The 24048-nt window shown below is 37.4% G+C and overlaps 1 protein-coding gene across 1 annotated transcript; it reads right to left on the bottom strand.

Moving 5' to 3' along the window:
- Positions 1–18329: 18329 nt before the first annotated feature.
- Positions 18330–23680, bottom strand: LOC147558269 (GATA transcription factor 8-like). Its single transcript, XM_086659880.1, has 3 exons — positions 23222–23680; positions 20681–20944; positions 18330–19474 (listed from the first exon to the last, which is right to left on the bottom strand). The coding sequence occupies exons 2-3, from the start codon at positions 20933–20935 to the stop codon at positions 18728–18730; spliced, it is 1002 nt and encodes a 333-aa protein (XP_086516006.1). The 5' UTR covers positions 20936–20944; positions 23222–23680; the 3' UTR covers positions 18330–18727.
- Between the last annotated feature and the right edge of the window lie 368 nt (positions 23681–24048).

Genomic DNA, 24048 nt, shown 5'->3' with positions numbered 1-24048 from the left:
AATTTTGGACAATAAATTTTTTAAAACAACCTGCCCGATTAAGCTCGAGAGCCCTAATGGGACAGGAAGTTTCAGACCCTGACCGACCCGACCAGATGAATGATATGACTCGTGGGTATTCGTCCCATACCAATTCCCGCCTTACCTTTAGGCATTGGCTTAAATGTTAAAGGTCACGAGCAGTGGCGGATTCACGTAGGGTCTAGGGTCTACAAACCCCCCCTCAACTTTTACGATTTAATATACGATATTTAATGATAAAAAAGATATATATCTTAAGAGTCTAAGTAGTTGTAGCTTGCTATTAACATCATTAAGCTATTGGCTTAATGGTTGAAGGGTGGCGTTTCCCAAATGGCCCCAACTTTGTGACCAGCTTCCTGTCTAGCCTCCTATTTTATCAATAATTTCCATATGGCTCCCTTTTTCAGTTACCATTAACATTCCGTTACTCTCTCTCCTCCATCTCATCACCTCCTTCAAATTTTTTTTTCTCGTTCTAAAAAAAAAAATTACCCTTCGCCAGAGTGTTTAGAGAGAGAGAGAGAGAAATAAAAAAAAAAATAAAGATAGAGAAGAGAGAAAAAAATTAAAGGTCGCCGACAGGAAATTTGGCCAGCCGGCGAAACCTGTCAGGGAAGACGATGATGTGGCGTGATCAATGATGTGGCAGAGAGAGGTGATGAGATGGAAGAGAGAGAGAGTAACGAAAAATTAACGGTAACTGAAAAAGGGGGCGATATGGGAATTATTAATAAAGTAGAGGGCTAGGCAGGAAGCTGGTCACAAAGTTGGGGGCCATTTGGGAAATAACCCTGTAGATTATTCCGTCCATACTTAGACGTGAATTGAATCTTAGCAGATTGGTCGGAGCTCAAGGCAGCTTTGGGAGGGTTAACTAACTTTAGTTTGGATTTTTAAGGTTTCTAAAATCGGCCATATTTTCCTAGCCATTTTTAGGATTTTCTAACTTTAGAAGACTAGTTTGTACATAGATATATCCTAACTAATCTTCAAATCTCATGATTTTTTTTTCAACAATTTCTTTTTTTCTATATATCTATAACTACTTATTAAGAAGATCTAAAATTCTAGAAAGACCAAATCTTTACTTTATAAATTATCATCGCTTTCTCTCAATACAAGAGTGCCCCACCAAGACTTCGAGAACTAAGTCACCAACAATTGAATATTATAATCTACTTCATTCTTCTAAATTGGTATAGGTGTACAAGGTTAGTGCACATTTTTTCTCTAATCTCTATAGTTACTTTATTGACGAGGCTCGCGATGTATCAATCAAGGAGTAAATGGCGATTGTAGTTTGATATGGACAACAAAGGGCAAGTTATTGAGTGTTTTTTGGGTCCTGACTCTTGAACATGTCACTAATACTAGTGCTATTACTCTCAAGAAATCAATTGATGATTTTTTCTGTCGAATATGGGTTAAGTCTTTCTAAATTACGCGGGCAAGTTATTGCATGTTTTTGGGTGTTGAACATGTCACTAATATTGGAATGAGTGTTACATAGTGTATTATCTTCTTCATTATCATCATGAACTTGATCATTTACTAAGGAACTCCGACGCGTATCATTTAGGCTGGTAATGGAATTATTTAGGTGTGTTTGTTCAGGATCGGTGTCCCACTTTTATGTAAGGATCTTCCTTGTAACCCTTAGTGAAACGTGATTGGAGACGAATATTGGAATGAATATAAACCAATTTATCCGCTCTTGTAGAATTCGACTTATTTTTCTTCACGCTATGTATAAATGAATATATGTTTCAATTCCTTACAGCGGATGAGCTAGTAATTAGTTGAGTTAATACCTAAAAATAAAAATATAGACATTTTAAAACTATGAAAATAATAGTAGAAAATTATAAATAATAGTAATACGAACACAATCTTACTTTTTTTTGACACTTCAACCAATTTTGGAGTTTCTGAACCATATGTGGACCACCAATCGACAACATTCATATTACAACATCAGTTTGGGCATACATCATGACGTATATACCTTTTCTTAAGTGAAATGTCCCATATTCTTCACGCAATGCTTCCAAAACCCCATCAATACCTTCTTGTCTTGATTTAGAGATCTTCTTATTGTACCACCTAGGCATGTGAATCAAGATAAGAGGATCATAGTACCTTGGGGCAATGCAAATCTAAGACAATGCAATGGAATATTCATTTTTCACTCCCTATTGAACACAAAACTTTCAATTTCAGAATACTTGTCAACATGTTTTCGTTCACACATAATATCTTTTATTTCACCAAGCATATTGTCCATTCTTTCATAAATTTCACCAACTTTTTGGCCTTCTCTGACAAAACTTGATTAAGAAATATATTGGTTTGGTGATGCTTAATATATGGTCCACATCATCCCAAAATATTTCACTACTAAATGTATTTGTAACCAATTCTCTCATTTTTCGATTGTGTTCTTCTTTAGTTTTTACTACATCTTTCCATGTTCTAAGAATAATAATTGCAAGAGCTTTTCTATAATTAACAACTCGCTTCAACAAAATATAATGTGAAGTAAACCTAGTCTTTGCCACTTCGAGAAGTACTAATTTTGAATGATTCCTAGATAAAGCTAAAGCATGTGTGTGATTTAGAAAGTACTTCACAATATTTTTCTCCACTTCTATAAGTATTTGTAAACTAAGTAACTGCTTTTGCAATATCTCTGAAAATAAGATTTACAGTGTGAACAACACAAGGAGACGAAAAATATGTTTGTGTACCTTCTGAAATTCTTTACCAGCAAGTTTGCAATTTGCTGCATTATACGTAACGACTTGTATTACGTTAACGAACTTACTATTTCAATTGCTTCAAGTAAAAATTCTAAAATTGTACATTAGTTTTCTCTGTGATGTAGATGCAGCGAAAATAAAGAAGATAATAAACTTGAATACAAAACGATAAGAATAACGATAAAATAATAAACTTTGATTGGTAATTTTCTGAAAGATGACAAACTTAACGTCCCTTTTATAAGAACTCGGTGCTCTATTAGATAGACTCAAACTAGGATTCCTAAATATCGAAATACTTAAACATAGCAACTTCCTAAACCTAGACTCAATAGGAATATAACCAAACTTAGACACTTACTACTAACCCTAATGGGCTAGGGCGATTGGCCTTCTAGATGATTCGACTGTGAGGCCCATTGTGTAGGGCTTTGTACGTATCTAATACACACTAATCATCTAACTAGTGTTGCACGCGGAATCTCAAACATCATATGTTTAACACTAATTAACTAGGATCATATGCATGAACTAATAATGAACTAGAAACTGAAAGAAGAATACCTGGATTCGTTTTCCCACAAACTAGATTTCATTAATTTTATCCCGAAGAAGATGAGAGCTTCATATGTAGCTCCTCACCCGAGTAAATAACTTGATCTCCCTTCTTTGTTGTCTGCTAGAACTCTATTGAAGGTTGAGAAGAAGAACCATTCTTCTTTTGACTCCATAGATAGATTGGGAACTTTTTCTCTAAAACCCTCTCTCTCCAATTAGCTGTATATTGTGAGAGAGATGAAGTTTTCTCCTGAGAAAAATCCACACATTTTCTGTTCACATAACTGGTCCTTATATAGGAATTACCTTAGTAGAGTCCTACTCAAATAAGGAATCCTAAAAGTCTCTCAGAAAAGATAAGCACAAGTTAGAGTTTAATCTAACTGAACCTCCTAATTAGGGATAAAACCCTAATTAGGGTTTCCTCATGCTATGGCCGTCCAGACTAGCCCTTAATGGGCTTAGTCTGTCCAGCCCATACCCCTTAAGTGGTCGGCCAGGGATCTCCCTATAAGGGAATCCCTTGGTTGCCCTTAAAAGTGGGTTTTGCCCTTAAAAGTGGGTTTTTGCCCTTTCTCGGGCTTCCCTTTCGAGCTCGATTCTTTTCTATCTTTTGAGCACAATCAGACTGGATTATATCCATTTATAGGCAAGCTCCCACGAGTCAACTCTCTCCGATTAAACTACCACTCTTTGGTGTAACACGTTGTAGGATCCGATCTATGTTAGCCGCGTATTACCGAAGTGATCCAACGATCGTAAGCGGCTTCTAGCTAAGCATTACAATCCCTAATTGGACCGGACTAGATGATCTTCCGGATAAAGTCGTCGTCATCCTAACAAACAAATTGTACGCATTGCCACCTTAGTCGAAGGACACTCCTTCAAAGGACATCTCCTTCAAACCGAAGGACTCTATCCTTCACATTGATGAGGCCGTCCGACCCCGACTTTATCTGCATCAGCCTCCCCTTCTCTCAAGAGGCTCATCCCGAACCGTTTGTGAAGGGAGTTCAATTCTTCAGAGCCTTCTTCAATTGGTAACAACGTCACAAGATTTTTACTCCAAAGAAATTCATAAGTATTCGCACGTCCACGGTACATAGCATTAACATCGGATTGCTAAGGACACCATAGAATAAGATGACATAAGTCCATATTCGTCACGTCACACGTAACCTCGTCCATGTAACCGGAACCAATAGATAGAGAGACTTTACACATCCGATTGACACGTGTAGTAGTACCAGACTGTATCCATGCGGTTCGGTAAGGGTTCGGCTTCGATGTTGTTTGAATTCCTAAGTAATCGACAAGTTTGGCAGAAATAAGGTTTCTACACAACCGTTGTCAATAACAATAGTACACATCTTACTCAGTATAGTTTCCCGTGTAACGAACAAATTCTTTCGTTGAGGGTGTTCCTTCAGATGAGGAGTGAATATGATTTTTCTTCTTACCAATATAACTCGATTACCATTATCAAGATTAGTGAGTACCTGTTCGACAAGCTCGTCATCGGAGTCGGTGTCTGTCTGTTTCTCCACAATGTTGGATTTGCCTCTAGATGGACAAGCATTAGAATAATGACCTGTTTCATAACAACGATAACACTTAACCTGAGGAGGTTTCTTGTATGGATTATCTGCCGTTGATTTAGAGTTGTCCTCGGTCGATTTAGTGTGTTCAGGATCTTCCGTTGTTGTCCGCATTGGTTGATTACGTGTTGCATGTCCACGGTATAGAGTTCGTGAATCTGTTTCAAAAGATCAAACCACACTTATACATTAAAAAACCGAAGAGTACGACTGCAGATTAATTAGGTCTTTAATATTGTTACGAAGAGCATCTTTGAATTTTTCCACTTTCATAGACTCCATATCGGGTAAGTTAAGCCTTTTACTGAGTCGATGAAATTCAGAAGCATATTCTTCGACACACCTTCTACCTTGTCGGCGACGAAGGTATTCAGCACATAGTTGATTCTCATAATCCGGAGGAAGGAAACGTGCTAACATGAGAGGGTTGAGTTCTAAACAAGAAGAAAGAGGAGGTAACTTCATGAGACGACGACGTTCAGATTCTTGTTTCCACCAAGTAAGAGTGGTTTTAGTCAAATAACCGGTTACACATCTTACCTATTATTGGTCGTGTACCTGCATGACGTCGAAAAAAATCTCAAGTCGAGAGATATAATCCAAGAACTCTTCAATATTGATTGACCCGTCATAAGCGGGTACATCCATGCAGATACGATAGAGGGACTTGAAGACGAAGAGGAACCCGAGGTGTCGTACTCGATTTCGGTTGGGTGTGGGGGGGGGCTAGTTCGGTTGTTCGTGGAGAAGCCACGGTTAAGAGGTGAGTGTAGGTTGGAGACGAGGTTGGGTGACGGGTGAGGGTTCGGTTGATGTGGGTTCGAACTCTCGGGTTTGGTGCGATGGATGGGTGTCGATGGGTCGGTGATGGTAGACGGGTTGCTCACGGTTGGGTTGGTTGATGTTATGGACTATTGTGATGGGTAATTAGTAATGGGTTGAGGATGTTCCGATGTGTAATGAGTTTGTTTGGGTTGGAAACGAACTGTCGGGTTTGGTACATGGGTGAGGTTTCAATGGGTCGGTTATTGTAGGCGGGTTGGGTACGGTTTGATTGGTCGAAGGTGGGTAATGTTGTTGTAGGGTACGTGGCAGTGGGTCGTGGGTTTTCTAAAGATTTGGGGTTTGGGAACTGCCAGTCGGGTACGTGAGGGTAGGTTAGCATGGGTTGGTCGATTGTGTTATGGTTTGCCGAAGGTTCGAGGAAGAGAGGGGTTGAGAACGGAGGGTAATATGCGGGCGTTGGAGAGCTACGGGTCGATGTACGGAGGTCGATGGTTGGTGGGGGTTGGTGTTGTAAAGGTGGTTGGTTGACTCGTGGAGGTTAAGTGGGTTGGTGGAGGTGACAAGGGGTATGGACTGGTGATGGTATGATCGAATTTGGATTGGTGTGGCTAGGGTGAAACTGCATGGGATGTCGAAGGTGGTGGGTACGGGTTGTGTTGTAGAAGAGGACGGTGTAGATGTCGGGTAACAGAGAGGAGGTTTGTGGGTGAAGGAAGATGGTGTAGATGTTGGTAAAGATGAAGTGAGAGGTTGTTGTTTGGAAGGAGAAAATTTAGGACACGTACATTCGAGTTTTAAGTTGATTCTTCTGATTGCATCGTGAACTTCGCGAAGTTGGTGATTGATGCTATCAAATTTTTCAGTGTTGTCTCTCTTGTATTCGTCCACAGTTTCTTCGAACTTCGAAACCGATGATAATCCTTGCTTAATATTGTCCCATTCGGAAGCGAAGGTTGGAGCCTTCTCTTTAGCGGGAGTATTGGGAATAATAGGTTTCACCATCTCGAATTCTTTTACGGCTCTAGATACCACTTGATGTAGACGCAACGGAAATAAAGAATATAATAAACTTGAATAAAGAACGATAAGAATAACGATAAAATAATAAACTTTGATTGGTAATTATCTGAAAGATGATCTTTTATGACAAACTTAAAGTCCCTTTTATAGGAACTTAGACTCTATTAGATAGAACAAGGATTCCTAAATATCGAAAATACTTAAACATAACAACTTCCCTAAACCTATACTCAATAGGAATATAACCAACCTTAGACACTTACCACTAACCCTAATGGGCTCGGCCGCTTGGCCTTCTAGATGATTCGGCTGTGAGGCCCATTGATGAGGCTGTCCGGCCCGGCTCTATCTGCATCACTCTGTCCCCACAAAATCCTCACCATATACGAACATGGAACCTAGACTATTTACTGCAATGATGTTAATCAATGGTTGGTGTTTGACATTAGTTCAACCATCTGAAATAATTGAAACTCCTTGAGAGTGCCATTTATCCTTGACAGGTGTCATATCCATTTCAAAATTTCTTCTACACGCATCTAACAAATTAGTTCTTCTCTTTTCACATGATGGAGCCTTATAATCCTTAGATCCTCTATTTATTGTTGTCATCTCATGAAACTAATCATTCTAAGAACATTCTAAGGACATTAAAGAAATTTCATTTGCACACAATCCTTTCATGATTTTCATATCAACCTAGTCTCTATCCGTAATTTTGAATGTATTTTCAAAAGGTCCTGAAAAGACTTGTTTTGGTTTTGTAAGAGTGGAATTTTTAAGTGTCAAATAAACTCCTTTTTTCTCTGCTTCAATTCATTTTTGACGTGTTTTATCATATAAAGATCGATTACTCATTTAAACATTGCATCCTTTGGTATCAACTTTTTTGCTAACTGGAGCGCCAAAAAAGTAAGTGTAGTACTATGAACTTGTAAAATTACCTTTGCACTGTTTGTAAGACCAATTCTTTGATCCTCCTCTTGTATTTTTCATCTATTATCATTAAAAATAACTTCATCATGCAACTGTTTTGATTCTTTTTAATTTTAATCATCTTTTACTTGTCGTGGTTTGTCAGAACTGTTCGTTCATAAGCACGAATTATTGTTAGCACAAGTAGAATTGTCGTCTACGCCAGAGTCCTTTTCCAATTTATGAATTTCAATACCTTCTCGATCAACATCTAGTGTATGAGATGAAGAAATATCATGATCGTCTCTTGTTCTTTTTTTCCCAAACCCCATCTTTGTAAATCACTCCAAATAACTACTCAAAACTACTAGTAATTGATAAACTAAGTATGAGGTGATATATATACTCTTACATGCAAAAGAGTCGTTGGTTACTGGCAGTCTTTTTTCAATTAAAAATTTATATTTGAGAATTTTAATTTGTATTGGTAATAAGGAGTTGTTTTTAATTATTAGGTAGTTATATTTGTTTTGTATTCTACTAGTCTACAGATTAATAAGAAGTGTTGTATCCAACTAGGGGTGGGAAAGAGGTCCGCGAGCACGAAATCCACCCATGAACTGCCTGATTTGTCTATGGGTGCCCGATGTTCGAGACTGACACTACCCATCTGGACCACCAAGTTTAGTCGGATGGAGACGGGCAAAAGGCTCTGACCGACATTCTGTCCGAGTCCGAGTGATAAGCTCGAACAATTGATACTTTCGACTTTATTTGACATTTGAATTGTATTTGTACATAGATAATGATCAATAAATAGGGTTAACATTTAGATTACACTCTTACATCTATGTGCATGGTAAGAATAAAATTCACACGTTTCTTATTTATAAAGCTTTACATATCTTTAATCTCAAAGAATTTACAATGTGGAACTATGTTATTAAAAATAAGTTTTTTTTTTCTACATTTTAATCCCACGTCACTAATGATAAAGAAAAAAGTGATTGGAGTTTCTTATAAAAGAGTTGAGAGATAAAACACTTTTGGTTGGATTATGTTTATGGGCTTTGCTAGGGGTGAAATCTTAATGAGTATCTTTAATATGCGCTCAAACATTGTGTTCGAGTCCGAATGGTAGGATACCCGGGTTGCCTGGAAATATAGGCGGGCTCGGACAGGCAACATACAACCAAACTTTGTCAAGTGCCTAGATGTCCGAGCATCTGGTCTATTTCCCAACCCTATATCCAACTGCCAAAAACTTTCTTAATTTTTCTTTAATTTCCAATCGAAAGAATATTTTGTTTTTGGAAAGTCTTTATTATTAAAAGTTGAAACCCTAGAAAGAATATCTCTTGGAAATATTTTCTTATTCGTTTTTCTATTGTTGTAACTTATCAAAAAAGTCAAAACTCTAAAATTTTTAATCCAACGGTCTCAATTCATCAAAATGATATTTTTTTAGGAAACTCTAATCTTAAACTTGCCTACAAAAACAACTTATTCTTTTTTGCTTCCTTTAATAGTTCGACCCCTTTCTTTAGAAAGTCTAAACCTAATTTAACAATGAAGAAAATAATTCAGAGTAGTAGAAGGAAGAAGAGAAGATTTATTCTTGCTATCTCCTATAGTTTATCTTCTTCTTTATATTACTCCGAAGTTTTTTTTTCTTAATCCATTCACTAAGAGTTTATGATTTCCAAAGAATCAAAAGTTTACAAAGTCTTAACTAGTTAAATCTAACGTATTTCTTCGCGTCTCTCTATAGCTTATGAACTGTAACTTCTCCGAACGAATCAAAATAAGGTATTTATTCAATTTTCTTCATATTTCTTCATTGAGAAACAACTCCCTAGATCTGGCAATCTGGTACGTGAACGCACCCTAAAAGGGTATGCAGGACCAATATCAAAGTTTGTAGGGGGTGCAAGGAATCTGGTAACTTTGGTGTTGCTTTCTTGAGTGGGGCATAAATGTGTCTTCCTTTTGGATAGTGTAAACCTGAACCTTGACCGCCCAATACTGGATAAATCCAAAAGACTTGACGAATGGACTCTATGATTTTGATATTACCCGTCTGAGTTCGCTCGATAACCTTAATGGGCATACCATTTCATAGCCCGACCAACCCGACCGGTGAGGGAGTGAGTCTACCGTCACTCAACCCGATCTGATTCCCACCCTAGTAGTAGATGAGCTCTAAAATATCTTAAGATGGGATTTAAGACCCCTTAGGACAAGCACGTTGAGATGGCCTTTCAATATATTTATATGGCTTTTACACAATATCGTATTTATAACAGTTACTAAACTTATTCATTCATGATTCTTCTTTTTATTATATCTTTTTGATCCGCCAATTTACATTAAATGAATGTAATGACTCTTGGACTCATTTGTTATAAAAGAAATAATTGATTGCACATTCCTTAATGTCTAAAAGGGGCCTATTCCTATGTCTAAAAGGTCATGTATCCTCTTTCGTGGGGATTTAATTATCCTCTTTAACCGTTCTTCTGATGTCAAAAAATGACAATTTGGTTATCAGTCTGAAAATAGAGACTTCATGCTGGATCACGTCTGAATGGATGAGTCTGCATCTTTGCTTCCTGCTCCTAGAAACTAGGAGGAAAACTTGTAAAGAATTCGAAAACCTCTCTGATGCTCAAGACAGTCAAATTGCCCTTTGCAGTTAAAGTATTGAGTATTGATTGATCCTTGAGGGAATGTACCTTGTTGAAGGTGATGAGATGCCCTTTTATAGGCTGCTTTGGACTGACTGTGATAGATGGTGAGATTCAGGCGGTTGGGATCCACCATATTGTATTAGAATTACTATTTCATAGTTAGAGGTTCGTCTTTGAGTATATCTTGTATCTTGGATATTTAGAAGTTCCTATATTCAACGATCCTTCGTAGATATCCTGTCGAGTTGATAGATCTCTTGGAGATGTTTCCTCCTTTGAGACTCTTGAGGTCCAAGTTAATCAAATATATAAGATCTTTGCCGACTGAGATCTTTGGGAAGATTAGGGATTAGGTTGGTAAGCATGCGACACACTTCTGCCTTCGTATGTTCAGGGTGTAAAATATCGGCCTTGCTTACGCGGATCCCCCAGCTCTCCTTACGAATCCCAGGGCATACCTGGTTGTGTTTGAGGCAGGGCAGGGCTGAAACTCCTTAGATGATCTTGTCATCCTCCCAATTTTGGGCTTAGGTGACAGACCTCTTCGGGCCCAGCAGTCATGTTGCCTTGAGACGAGTTGACCCGCTGGTCTTTTGATCTTTTCTTGACTTATTGATGATAATCAACGGGTGACCATTTTATGTATCATCACGTTCCATATAGTTTATTTTGTGAATAAATTAAAGGTGGTGCTGATGTCAAACTTTGTCAATCTGGTATCAATCATAATAATGAGATTATGATGTTGAATTCCGCTACAATCGATGAGACTACTCACGACAGTAAGATTTCCCTTGCAGTTAAAAGACTTGAATATTGAATGACGTTTGGAGACTTACTCGGTGTATTGAGAGCTAGTTCAACGTGTCTGCTTTGAGACGATTTGATTACCTTTTGTTTGCTGTTTTGACCGACTGTAAAGCGGCAGTGTGATTGAGACGGTTGAGATCTAACGTGTTGGATTGAAACTACTATTTCCTAATCAAAAGATATTAGGGTTTTCCTTTAGGGTTATCTCGTATCTTTGACATCTAGGAGTTACCTTGTTCAAGGATTCTCGATAGATTATGTTTTCGAGTTGATAGATTTTTTAGGAGATGTTTCCTCCTTGAAAGACTCTTGAAATCCAAGTTAATTAAATACGTATGATCCTCTCCGACTGGGATCTTTAATTAGATTCAGGATTAAGTCGGTAAGCTTTAGGCATGTTTCTATCCCCATTTTCGGGATTGACGTATTGGTCCTGCTGACGTGGACGTCCAACTCTTCTCTTAAATCCTAGGGCAGACCTGGTTGTATTTGAGTCATGGCAGGACTTAAGGCGCCTAAGATAATCGTACCGACCTCCTAGTTCTGAGCTTGAGTGGCGTACCTCCTTTGGATTCGACCTCTTTGTTGACTTGATACTGGTTGACCTGCTGAGCTTTTTCTTTTTCCTTGTCTTATTGACCCCAGTCAACTGATGACCATTTTTTGGATCATCACAAGTCTCGTCATTCCTTAGTTGAAAGCTAAAAAATAAGGAATTGAATAACTTAAAAGTCTTTCCTCGGAATAATTGTTTGCGAGTGATCCGCATGTGGACTATGATAGTGCTTAACTTAAATAAATAAATATTTTAGGGTTCAGAATATACTTGAATCAGGTTTGTGCGTGAAGTCCGATCGTTTTCCGTGTAACTTGAATATTTTCCGTAGTATTGGTTACTAAGGGTGCGTCACATGACTTCTTCTTTAAGGATGCTTTCCAAGGCTTGTCTACATGTCCATTCGCGTGCAATGGATATTAATGCCTTTACTTCTGAAGAACGGATTTCGTTCCTCTATTCAATGATTTTTTGAAGTCAGGCTTCTGATCTTCTGATCACGCGTTTCCTAGGTTTATCTTCTGGGTAACTAGTTAAGGGGCTTTCTCTACCAGTCGTGGGAACGCGTTTTCCATTTGTTGGCGCATGGCCTTAGTTGTTTCTTGTCACATTAATGTTGTGTCTGACTGGGTCAGAGATCCGCCGTGATTCATTGTAAAGCATTCGTGACTTGGTCAGTTTTAATGCATCTTTATTCTTCAACGCTTCTCTGAGGCCTTTACTCTTCATCTTTCATCCATAAAAAGCTTGCTTGATTTTTGTTTTTCTCTGTGGATAACTTTTCTCAAGTTGTTCTTTTTTCTTGATATTTTTCTTCGAGTCTTCTGATTTTTAATGAGATGAGACTTTTATTTGCATTTTGTCTTGAGATTATTCGTTCTTCGTACTTTTCATGGTGGTGGTGTTAAAGGGGGTGTCACTTCTCGTGGGATAAACTACCCTTGGGGGTCTTGGATCTTCTCCGGTCAGGCCAAGAAATTCTCATTTTTCGATCTCATGTTTTTGTTCGCCCTTATTCATCTCTCCGCAGATCGAGATATATGTTTATATTGATTTTATTCACCTCTCTGTTGACTTAGTCAAAGTGTCGCTCGTGCTTATTTGGTGATCCAACACATGTCATCCTAGTCAATTGGGTAACTTCTAGACTGGTCAAGGTTGGCTAATATGTAACTCAGCAGATTCTTATTTCACTTGGTGTGTGATTAAAGATTTCATGTGCAAAAAACATTACTATGCAGTGCAATTCCTAGGGGGTAGTGGATGAGAATTCTCATGGACGCTCTCGGGCTTCATGTCCATGGACATTTTTTGAGATTTTTGTTGACGCAAGAGAGCCTTTTAAAATTTTATAGACATTTATGTATTTTAAGACGAGTCTTTTTTTTTTCTTCTTCTTTTAGGAAATCAGATGGAAGTTATATGGGAAAAACAGATCTTTTGAAAGGCCGCGACTTTGGGAGATAAAGAAAAATCTCCAGAGAATAAATTCTCTGCGGAATCTATGTTTCTTTGTAAAATCTCCAACGCACATTTTGTTATGGGGAACTCATCCAACTCATTTTCTCCTTAACTTCTAACCAAATTTTTGTTCTTCCTTCTTCATCACCTCTGTTACTTATCTTCCCCAAATCTCCAACTCCTACTATCCTTCTCTAAAATCAGAAACAAAGTTAAAAAGATAAAGAGGGAAAAACATTTTAAACTCTAAAAATCATCAAACAAAATATCTTGAAGCTCTTAATACATCTTCCATGGTATGTCCAAACAAGTTTCTTCATCCATTAATCCTCCCCAAGGGAAACACATTCTAAACCCTAAAAAATGATTAATTTTGAGCCCTAAAATATACTCCCTCCGTCCCAAATTAAGAGTCCCATTTTAAAAACGTAACTTTTTTTCACAACTTTTACTTTTCCATTTTTACCCACATTGATTTTTAACATGTTTTTTGGAATTCAAAGGAATTAGTACTATATATAAGATTAGTTTCCATAAACACAAATTATTCTCATCTCTTTCTAAAAGATTACCAAAATACGAATTGTTTTAATTAAGTAATAAAAACATTATATTGTCAACACGGGTATAATTGGAAAATTTATGGATTTTATATGATAAAAGAGGAATGGGACTCTTAATTTGGGACAGACGAAAAAGGAATACGGGACTCTTAAATTGGGACAGAGGGAGTATTTTTCATCAGTTCGAAACATATTAGGTTTGTTCTCCATGTTAATAAGGTTTATTGATTAAAAAAATAAAGTTTTGGAGAAGAAGATGAAGAAAAGAAAAAACACTTGGAAAGAGTAGGGTTTGAATCCCTAAAAGGATTTTGTTTAAATTTATAAAAGTTCTTTCTTAATTTTTTTTATAGGATCTCCTAAAAATTTAATTTTGTTTTAACTCCCAAAATTGGAAGAGCAGAAACAGAAATAAAAAAGTCAATCTTAGTTGACCAATTTTGTATAAAAGTTTTATTCCCCAGAAATTTTTCTTTATTCCCAAAACCGGCCTTTGAAATCACAGAGGAATCCATGTGATTTTACCATATTTCTGGGGATGACGCCTGAGGGGACAGAACGGGTGGTCCCACCCGCGTGCGCACTTCATCTCCTGGAATTTTAATTTGATTCAAAACCAAAACCACTCTTGAGGTCATTAACAGAAGGATAAATGAGCTTCCAGTCCGGAAAAAACCCACCTAATAAGACCCAACCCCTCTGCAGCGTGTAAATTAGCCGCAGGTCCTAACACTAGGAAAATGACGGTCAGGTCAATTTTTCTTTTTCTGTTTTGCTTCCTAGACTACTCTTGTACCGCACATAATGTAGTTTTCCTTCCTTTTTCTCTTGGAAAGGACACCAAACATTGAAATCCCTTCCCATCTAAGAAGGAAATCTATAAAGATAGATTTTCTTTCTTATTTTAAAGAGTTAATTCCTATTTGACCCCTACTTTGTGACCAACTTCCTTTATGGCTCCCTATTTTTCATAAATTCAAATATGACCCCTTTTTTAGTGTAAATGTCATAAGTACCCTTCTTATATATATTTTTTCAAATTAAAACTAATTATAATACATGAAATTCCACCTCACCTCTCTCTGTCTCTCCACCTCACCTCTCTCTTCAACTCATTTTTCTCTCTTTCTCTCCAACTCACCTCTCTCTCTATCCAACTCCCCTCTCTCTCTCTCTCTCTCTCTCTCTCTCTCTCTCTCTCTCTCTCTCTCTCTCTCTCTCTCTCTCTCTCTTTCCAACTCACTTTTCTCTCTCTCCAACTCACCTTTCTCTTCTCCGGCAAGGGCGACGGTCGAAAAATTTTCTGACCGGCGATCTAAAGGTCTGTTCAAGAACAGACCGACTCTGGCGAAGGAAAACCCCTTCGCCAGATTGTTTAGAGAAACAGAGAGAGATGAGAGTTTTTTTTAATGTTTAGGTCAGCGGAGAAGAGAAAGGTGAGTTGCAAAAAGAGAGAGGTGGGTTGGAGAGAGAGAGGGCGAGTTGGAGAGAGAGAGAGAGGGAGAGAGAGGTGAGTTGGAGATAGAGAGGTGAGTTGGAGATAGAGAGGTGAGTTGGAGAGAGAGAGAGAGACCAGAGATATAAAGAGGAAGATTTCAATAAAAATTTTAGAGAGAGAGAGGAAGGTTTCTACAAAAAATTTAGAGAGAGAGAGGGAAATAAGAAGTTGATAAAGATAGTGAGGAAAATATAGTGATAGAAATAAGAAATGAAACTTAAAATAGAGTTAATACTTATTTGGCCCCCTACTTTGTGACCAGCTTCTTTTTTGGCTCCCTATTTTTTATAAATTCAAATATGGCCCCCTTTTTTAGTATAAATGTCATAAGTACCCTTCTTATATATTTTTTTCAAAATGAAACTAACTACAATACATGAAATTCCACCTCACATCTCTCTCCACCTCACCTCTCTCTTCAATAGAGATTTCTAATATAGTGAATATGGTGAAGAATGATGATTTTGATAAAAATTTAATGGTGAAGAAATCAGATCTAGGTTTATTGATTTTGTAATGGTTTGATTTCTTGAACAGATTTGGTGAAAGTTTCATGGTGAAGAAATATTTTGAAAAAAATGTAATGGTGAAATTTTTTGGAAAAGTCAGATTCAGTGAAAATTTAATGGGGAAGAAATCTTTTCCTTGAACAGAGATCATGGGTTAGACAGATAACCAAACCTTGAAAAAATTGGTGGTCACGAACAAACATGTGCATAGAGAGCTAAACCTTGTAAAACCATGTTTAGTGAACAAACTATGTACCGAGAACAAAAATATGTACAGGAAACTGCCTAGAATAGTTAGACAGATATTGCCTTGAACACAATAGTACACTCAGAATTATACCCGGGAACAAATCTATGTACAGGGAAAAAATTGGTTGCCAGGAAAGAAATCAATGAAAAACTACTACACTAAGTAAATATGAGAATGCCTACTACATCCAGATTTGTACTGTGTATTAATTTATTAGGAGTGCTTGATGTTGGAATCGGTACCTAGCTCAAAAGCAGCTGGACCGGTCCTTTCTTAATTTGATGTACCTACATTCATCAGAATCTCGAGCAAGATGTCTCGTTGGATTCGTCTCGTCGAGCTCTTGAATTTAGACTCAAATTTTGTCCCAATCCGATTCCATATGAGTGAGTTATTACAAAATTAGTTTGGTATGGATACCATTAACTCTAAACCGGGATTTTGAGTTAGTACCACATTTATGATGGAGGAAATGTTTTATTTCCATAAATAGAATCTTCCACATATTTATGGTATGTTGGTTGAAATAGAAAGGTGTTCGCGTGGTTTGTACCACGCATGCGCACGCGTGGCGTGGACGAATGGGCGTTTAGGGCGCATTGGGCGCTTTAGAGGCGCCCGCACGCACTTTGCACTTCGCACATACGCATCGTCGCGAGGAGCGATTTAGCCTTTGATTTTGCGGGCATAGATTTGATCCGACGGTTATGATGATTGACGCTCTTAAGATAGATCTGTAGATGATTTAACGGTAGGCGTTCAAGACGCGAGATCTTGATAGATCCGTTGAGATCTGACGGTCAAGATGGCACCCGAAAATCAACAGTCAAATATGACTGTTGGGAAGCATCCATTCGTCTATAAGCTCCTGTCTAAAGTGTCACCAATACTTCTATAAATACCAAACAGAATCCAGCAAACAAAAAATACGAAAAAAATTTAGCATTCAAAGTTCATTAAGCATTTAGAGTTTTAAGAAGTCACTTTCTCCTAGTTGTTACTGCTTGTTCGAAGTTCGCACACTTTCAGAAAAACGAAGTAGTCTTAGTCTTCATCCTGAAAAGTATAGCCATTGTATCCTGGGAGACAAACATCTTACTGGTTTTAGTACTAATACCAGGGTGTTCACTGTCTTAAGGAAAGAGACAACTCGACTCGATTTTTCTCTCTCTAAACCTTTTAATTATCTTGGTTTTAATTATACTTTTTTTTATTTTTTTAATCTGTTTCCAATACAGTATTATTTTTTAAACATAAAAGTTATCTCTGAATTTATTTCAGAAAGACGCAGTAAGGTGTATCCTTGTTTTTATTAGAACAGGACGACAAAATCTTGGTTTTTCATAATACCAAAGAAACAATACTTGATATTCTGTATTGTAATGAAAATATAAAGTTAGTCATATTTACCTTTTTCTTCCTATGGGTTGTTCAACTTACTCTTTGTTCTTTATAGGGTTTTTTCTGCACCATAGAAATTTGAGAATCAAAACACATTCGTAAGAAGGCATCAAGTAAAATAGGTTGAAGAACAAAAACACAAAAGTCTTTAAAGAGCATGAACACAAACTAAATCTCAATAATTCCTCCAAATCAACAAAAGGTCATTGATTTGATTTTTAACAAAAACAAGAAGAAAAGATTGAAGAATGAAGAAGAAACTTTCGGTTTCTAAATGTTATCTATTTGTTCTTCGTTGATTAGTGACGAAAAAGGGGATTTGAAGAAGAGTTAGGGTTTTCTTTTTTGTTTTCCTTCTTTGGTTTAGATCTTGTTGATACTGGTTCTTCGATGTTAACTTTCGAAGAAGTCTTTGTAGGTGCGGTTTTCTTCTCCATCTGCACCAACAAAGGGAAAGATGAAAGAGAAAGATGTTCAGATTTAAGATTTTTTTTGTGTAATATTGGTGAGGGAATAGGAAAAACTTACTACTTCGAAGCAGATTGTTTGTTGTAAATGACTTTGTTGAAGAGATTCAAAGCTTTTCGATGGAGGAGTCGAAATGAAGAAGATGAAGGAGAAGATCTGGTTTTCAAGTGATTTGTGGAGAGAGAGAAGGAAATTTCTTAGTAAATTAAAGCGCAAGATGGGATGGTCTTTTCAAAATTGACTGGCATTTGACTGCCATTTCAGTAAATACTGAAACAAATAAGGCGGTTATCGTCTTTTAATTGGGGCATGCCTCACATTCTTTTTCCTGACGCGGTCTGGGTTCTTATTAATGGGCCCATTTTGGGCCTTCTGCTCAATCCCTCGTACAGAACTTCTCTCCCTCTATTCAGATCTAGTAATGGAAAAGGGTTGAATTAACACTGTAAACGAAAAAAAAAAATTTCCAATAATAGATTATAATATTAGATCAAAAGTTCAAACTTAAAAACCCAAAATCCTACTTTTTCAATTCCTAAAGGAAATATCAACTGCAATGATATTTCCCCCAAAGAAAAAACAGAAACAAAAATGAATAAGCAACCATCCATAGTTCCTAGATTAACTTAGAATCTAAAGGCTAAACCTAACCTTATGCTCCTACCCACTGTTCTATTACTATTTCTCTACCTTCTGTCTTCAGTTTCCTAAAAAAATGATGGTCCATTCTTCTCATTTCTGTACAATAACAAACAAACTAGGAATTTGAAAGCTACCCAGATGAGAAAAATAAATTCCCCAACTAAGTAGGAAGATTTGATCCATCTTACTTGTTCTTCATATTTGATCTCAATCAAATAACTATATTGTTGGGGTTGATTCTGATAACTTGTGCAGTTTCTCACAGCTTCTGATCCTCATCTCTAATACCTTCTTGTGAGAATTGGAGTGAAGTGCAGGTACAAATGTTGGACTTGCTGCGGGCCGGTATTCGGGGTAGAGTCTGCCCGATTTGTATCGAACGCCACATGCGTTGCAGAGAGTCTTGGGCCCCAATGGGCCTGCTCTCCATTGGGGCGTTTTTGTTATCTCACAGTGTAAACATTTTCTAACTGCAGCATTCAATGGAACAGTTGTATTATCGTAAGGACTTGATAGAAGAGGGGCCAACTTCTTTTTCTTGATTTTCTTCTTCTTTTTCATCAGACCAGAATCTGCATTGTTTTCGGTTTCTGATACTAGTTCAGAGGAAGCACTGTCTGTGACAGAGGATTTTGGGGAAATGAGTTGGACGAGAGGGCGAGGGTTAAAGGTAGCAGGCCGTGAGCGTTTACTACGAGCACGGCCCCTGATAAAAGTTTCGGCGTTAAGCTGGCTCACCTTTCCTCCAGAGTAAGGACTGCTGTTTTCCAGAACAGATACTGGGCTAGATGATTGAAACTGATGAACGTCATTATCGTTGTTCTGGTGGTTGCCTGTGATGTTGACGCTCTTGTTATCTTCCATGATGGTGGTGGGGGTGGCGGCAACAAGGTTCATGCTTCCAGCTGCAGGGAATGACTCCTCCATGAAGTTTGACAACCAATCCAGCTGAGGTAAACCTTCATACTAAGAAACAGTACAGACACAAGAGTAAGGAACTATGATATTGACAAGGGTGAAAAGAAAAACAGCAACACTTGCTGAATTCACATTGGTTTAAAGTTTTCTCATATCATCATCAAGGATATTTTTGCTTTCAAATATTATGAATCTAACTACAATTAGAACCACAAAGGAGCAGGGTTTGATGAACTAGAGAACAAGCACAAGCGGCCCCTAGTACTGTCCCCAAGATGCTTTAAACCTAAAACCCACATTGACTCAGCATTTGCCAATTCATCTTAGGCAGAGGAGTTTGGTCATAGCAATACAGGTTATACCTATAAAACTTGGGAAATTAATCCTATAGGCAATCATGCACGCCTTCGCATTTGAGCTCATTCCTGTAATTTGTTAATTTGGACACACTCCATCGGCCTAACAGAAAGGCGCTCAAGGTGCCTTCTAGTCTAAGTAGCTTGGACATGCCTATGACTACCCTCAGGCTGTATATAGGGGCCTTTGCAGCTTGGGTTGGGAAAAGGCTGAACCCAAGCAACTTATCATCATTTGTTCAACAACGCCATTAAGTTTCTAAAGACAAGATAGGCTCAGTAGACATGGGTTAGACCATTACAATTTGAGAAAGCATCCATTGATCAACTTCATCACCTCCTGGCTTCCTAAATTCACAATTAGGGCTTCCTACTTTTGATTCTTTTTTACTTTGCTGAATTTGGGAAACCCCGAGGTTTTGAAGTCACACGACATTGAGTGAACACTGTAGTGTACTAATATATTTTTCATTTTTCACTTAATATGCCCTCATTTTTCGTTTTGAAGTCACATAAATTAACATAAACTGAAAGACAGAAAAACAAGTAAATTGCGGGCCAAATACATTGAAACACAAAATTTTAATTTTTAGAGCCCTATCTTCATAAATTACAGTACCTTTTTTTAACACCAAACATTGGAATTTGGATAAAGATTTTTGGGGGAAAATGGGCCAAAAAAGCAAGATATAAATATACCCAAATTTCAAGGCCAAAATTTAAGGAATTTGGTAGTATTATTCTTGTATCTATATGGCATATACCGAATCAATACAAGACAAGTCAGGTAAAAAATACTACTGTATATCATTTTTTTCAATAAAATAGAAAATAAAAGAAAATATAAAAAATAATGAAATAATAAAATTAAAATAAATTGAATAGAGTAGAAACTTACAGGTACAGGGAGGGAAGTAGGAATTTCAGAAGACATGATGTTCTTGGTTTCGTCGTTGTTATTGTGAAATCCTGGGTTTGAACCAATAAGAGCATCATTTGCTTGTGGTGGTGCTGGGGACCAAAAACTCTGAAAATCATCAAACTCACCACCACCAACTATGTCTCCGGCAACATCTTCCATCGGAAAATCCAATAAATCATCCATATCAAATAAACTGGTATTCATATCATCAATGAAGGTTGGACCAAGCATTTTTGTTTCCTGCAACCAAGTATTGATAGAGAAAGAGATTTATAAAAAGAGAGAGATGAATGAGTTGTAATTAGTAAGAGAAGAAAGGGGTTTACTGATAAAAGAAGAAACTGAAATGGAGATGGAAGAACACAGAATAAGAAGGTATAAATACAGGGTAAAGTGATTTTCTTATAGATTACGTTTTTTCCTTTAAAAGAGATAAAGGGTTATGCTTTTATTGCCAAACGTGTATGTATATGTATATTCACACCTAGTGCAATTAATTTTCAAAAGGTAGCTACCTATACTTGGGAATATCGAATGTGGTGGGTTGTCAAAAATAAAACCACAATCAAGAGTTGAATTTTCTAATTCGCAAGAAATGCCTACATGTCCAATCAAATCTACTTCAATATTTATCATGTAGTTTTGTGTTAAATCTGTAAGATTCACTAATACGACACACAAACAATGGGTGAGAAAGACGAACGAGAACAAGAACATGGTTTTTTGGCTAATGGGTTTGAATGACCTACCGAACGTGGTATTATTGGCTCAGAATCACAAAAATTTCTTAATCATGGGGTCTCTTATCTTGTAGTCATGTCGTCATAATTTATTTTCGTTTCTAATAAAGTAAGATTCAACTCTATACATTAATTCTATGAAATCAAATATTTTATAGTTAAAAATAGAATTAATATTATTTTTTATTAAGTTGTGGAGAAATAATGGATTCTACTAGACAATCACCATTTAAGATGGACAACATTGGCTCTCCTCATAAATTGAAATATGATTTCATTGAAATCACAAAAGAATAGGGTATGCCTCTAAATAAATCATTATCATCATGTCTCGAGATTCTGATTACATTTAAGGTCAACTATAATATACTTTCCTAAGTCAACCTGTAATACAATCTTAATGAGCATCACTATTCAAGACCTAGTATAAAGAAATTACATTCAAATGGGACATTGCTATAGTCCTAAAAAATGCACGGGATTTTCTAAGAGAAAAACGAGTACGATTCTTGATTTTATATACTTCTATATAATAATAGTTCCTCTATTGATGTTCAACAATTTTGTAAAACATGTTATTCACTTACCCTCAAATTTTCTCAAAATCCATTGGATTTTGCTTAAGCAAATCCTAACATTTCTAACGTTTTGTTTGTTGTAAAATTTCTTAACAATTCAGCCCAGGAATTAAGGCCGGCCCCAATATCTTCTATTACAAACAAATTATGTAATAAGCTATTACTGTGAAATCATCTAGAGGGGCTTTGCATTGACCTCCCTAAATTCTCATGGGCTTTTGAATAAAGTCGGCCCAGGAACGCTTGACTCGGACCTATAGTGAAGCCCGTTACTGGCCCAAACCCCACCATGACATCTGATATTTTGTATAAAGTCTAGCCAGGAACGCCAGATCCGGACTTATAGTACCCACGAGTACCCGAACCGGGCAAATACCCACCCTTATCAATCAGGGTGCCTCTAAAGGCTCCCCGTCCTTTTGCTCTCCGCTCAGGATTGGGATAGCCCGGAAGCTCACGGAGTACGGATTAGGCCCAGACCGAGTGCCCTCGGACTGCCCCAATCCAGCAATCCGTGTTGGGTTGGGGGAGAAGAGTAGAATAAAAGGAGCGCCCGAGTGCCCTCGAAGAACGGCAAAGTTGAGTGCCCTCGGACTGCCCCAATCCGGCAATCCATGTGGGGGGTGGGAGAGAAGAGTAAAATAGAAGGGGCGCCTATAGACGAACCCACATTTTAAAGCAAAATGTCGGTGGATTTAGGTTTTCTCAAAAGATTAATGGAAATGAGTTGTAGTTGAATTTATTGAAGTGTCGGTGAATTGTCATGGACTTTAGGGTTTATGAAAAAACGAAATGAGTTCGTGTTGAATTTCAATACTAGAATTTAATAAAATGTTACAGTAATAAAACCTAGAAAACAAGAAGATGAGTTTTTGAACCAAATTTGGTTCTTAACTGTGATTAATGAAGAGAAAGAGCTCCGTTTTCAGCCAAATTTTTTCTTCTTGTTTATAGAAGACTAGAAAGAAGAATAGTAATTTTGTTAATTTTTAAAACATTGCATGTTAGATTAAAATAAGCCTAAAAATGAAAAAGAATCAGAACCAAATTTCTCTGTTATATCTCTGAGAAATTGAACGAAAAACGCATGCGAGAGAAAAGAATTGGAAGAAATTTCGAGAGAGACAAACATGAAATTGAGGAAGTAAAAGAATCAATTGAAATGGGAGAGAATTGTGCATGGAAAAAAAAAAACAAACCTGTAATTGAACCTAAGTTTGAACTTGTAGAATTGTGGATTGCAAAGCCCTAAAAATCTTCAAGAGATTAGAGAGAGAGAGAGAGATGAGAAACTAGAGAGAGAGAGAGAGAGAGAGAATGGAGTGAGAGTGAGAAGCAGAAAAGAATGCCTAAAAAGGGGTAGAAGAACGTGAAAGAGAGAAGATGTGGTCTTTGGCTTTCTCTCTCTCTCTCTCTCTCTAGTAGGTAAACCTCCACCTTCAATGCCTAGCTGTCAATTACAAACAAGTTTTCTCCACTGTCTTGATGTTGAAGTTTTCTTTCACTTTTCTCTCTCTCTCTCTTTCATTTTCTTTCTCTCTCTTTTTATGACATTTGCTCGTAAGAAAAAAAAAAACAGTCTCAGAAAAAGACGGGATGCCGTCGTTTTTTCGGTTTCTATGGGACATGATAAAACTGGGGATTTTAACTGGTAAGCCGGATTGAGACCCTCCCTTTGAATTTGAAGTATCAAAGGTTTTCAACAAATGCGGCGTACCATAGCACACTACGTGCGCAGGATAGTACGCGCTCACATGGACTGTGAGCTGGACTTGGAAATGACAAACAAAAAACACTGCAACTTGTACGAACCCACCCCAAGGAATCAAAACTCCATTCGGATGGTCAATGTGTAAAAATATTAGGAAAGAGTCCAGCTAAAGGAACCAGGTGGAATTGTAATTTGGGTCGGGTGTCTATTAGCGCCAGGTTCGCAATAGGGTTTGGCCCAAGCACCAGACCCCCCCCCCCCCCCCCCCCTTTCCCTGCCCTAACTATTTTCTTCTTCTTCTTCGTCTCTTCTTCT

The sequence above is a fragment of the Eschscholzia californica genome, unplaced genomic scaffold (genome assembly GCF_041429995.1).
Source record: "Eschscholzia californica isolate CP2 unplaced genomic scaffold, dmEscCali1.0.p SCAF_2, whole genome shotgun sequence".
Lineage (NCBI taxonomy): Eukaryota > Viridiplantae > Streptophyta > Magnoliopsida > Ranunculales > Papaveraceae > Eschscholzia > Eschscholzia californica.
Note: the sequence above shows the minus strand (reverse complement) of the source record. Positions and strands in the feature narration are given on the sequence as shown.

Coding starts and splice junctions, on each gene's coding strand:
- LOC147558269 (XM_086659880.1), bottom strand. CDS start 20,935: ATGCTTGGTCCAACCTTCATTGATGATATGAATACCAGTTTATTTGAT. Junction 19,475..20,680: donor CTACTTCCCTCCCTGTACCT/GTAAGTTTCTAC, acceptor ACTGTTTCTTAG/TATGAAGGTTTACCTCAGCT.